Raw genomic sequence first — 732 nt, 5'->3', positions numbered from 1 at the left:
CTTCTCCCTGGGAGGCGAGGAGACGCGACGTGGAGCCCCTTCTCCACCGCGATCGCCACCTCCCCACCCCGGGACTACGCCTGGGGGGAGGAGGGGTCCCGAGTCCCACCCCAGGACCCTGACACCTCTCTGGGTGCGTGCTTGGGTCCACTATGCCGAGGGTTGGGTCCCCCTCTGGCCCCCCAGCTCTCTCCCCGGCTCTTGTCTCCAGGCCTGTTTAAGGGGAAATTTCAGGACGCGGACAGCGCCCTGGCTACCGCAGGGTCGGGCTTCCTGCAGCCCCCAAGCGGGGGCTCGTCCCCTTGAAAGCGGGGTGGGGGGAGCCCTGTGCAGCAGGTGCAGGCCACGGGGCCCGAAAGTCCTCGGGTGTCCCCCCCCATACTTGGCGGCGCGGACGACCGCAGGGCGCGCGGACCAGGGGCGGCTGCAACAGGTGGGCCCGGGAGGCGGCTCGGAGGGGCTGCGGGCCTGGGGGGCCCCCGCTCCTCACCTCCAATGCTTCCCCCCACGCCCACCCCACGGGGCTCAGCTCCTCCCTGCGGGTGGTCCTGGGGGCTTCGCAGGTCATGGCGGCGCCGGGCGGCAGGTCGGAGCCACCGCAGCTCCCCGAGTTCAGCTGCAGCTACGCGGTGTCGCGGCCGGTCTACAGCGAACTCGCCCTCCAGCGAGAGCTGGAGCGGCGCCTGCGGGCGCGCAAGACGCTGCGGGAGAGCCTGGCCGCGGGCTGCAGGT

At 72.8% G+C, this 732-nt stretch overlaps 1 protein-coding gene across 1 annotated transcript in view; it reads left to right on the top strand.

Annotated features, from left to right (window-relative positions):
- The first annotated feature begins 561 nt into the window (after positions 1-561).
- Slc26a4 (solute carrier family 26 (anion exchanger), member 4) overlaps positions 562-732 on the top strand; it is a 62,510-nt gene continuing 62,339 nt past the window's right edge. Inside the window, exon 1 of the mRNA XM_013034714.1 lies at positions 562-730. Within this exon, the coding sequence (XP_012890168.1) occupies positions 567-730 (164 nt within the window). The 5' untranslated portion in view covers positions 562-566. The remainder of the gene's footprint in view (positions 731-732) is intronic.

This window comes from Dipodomys ordii, unplaced genomic scaffold (genome assembly GCF_000151885.1).
Source record: "Dipodomys ordii isolate 6190 unplaced genomic scaffold, Dord_2.0 Scaffold195, whole genome shotgun sequence".
Lineage (NCBI taxonomy): Eukaryota > Metazoa > Chordata > Mammalia > Rodentia > Heteromyidae > Dipodomys > Dipodomys ordii.
This window is presented reverse-complemented; position numbering and strand designations above follow the sequence as displayed.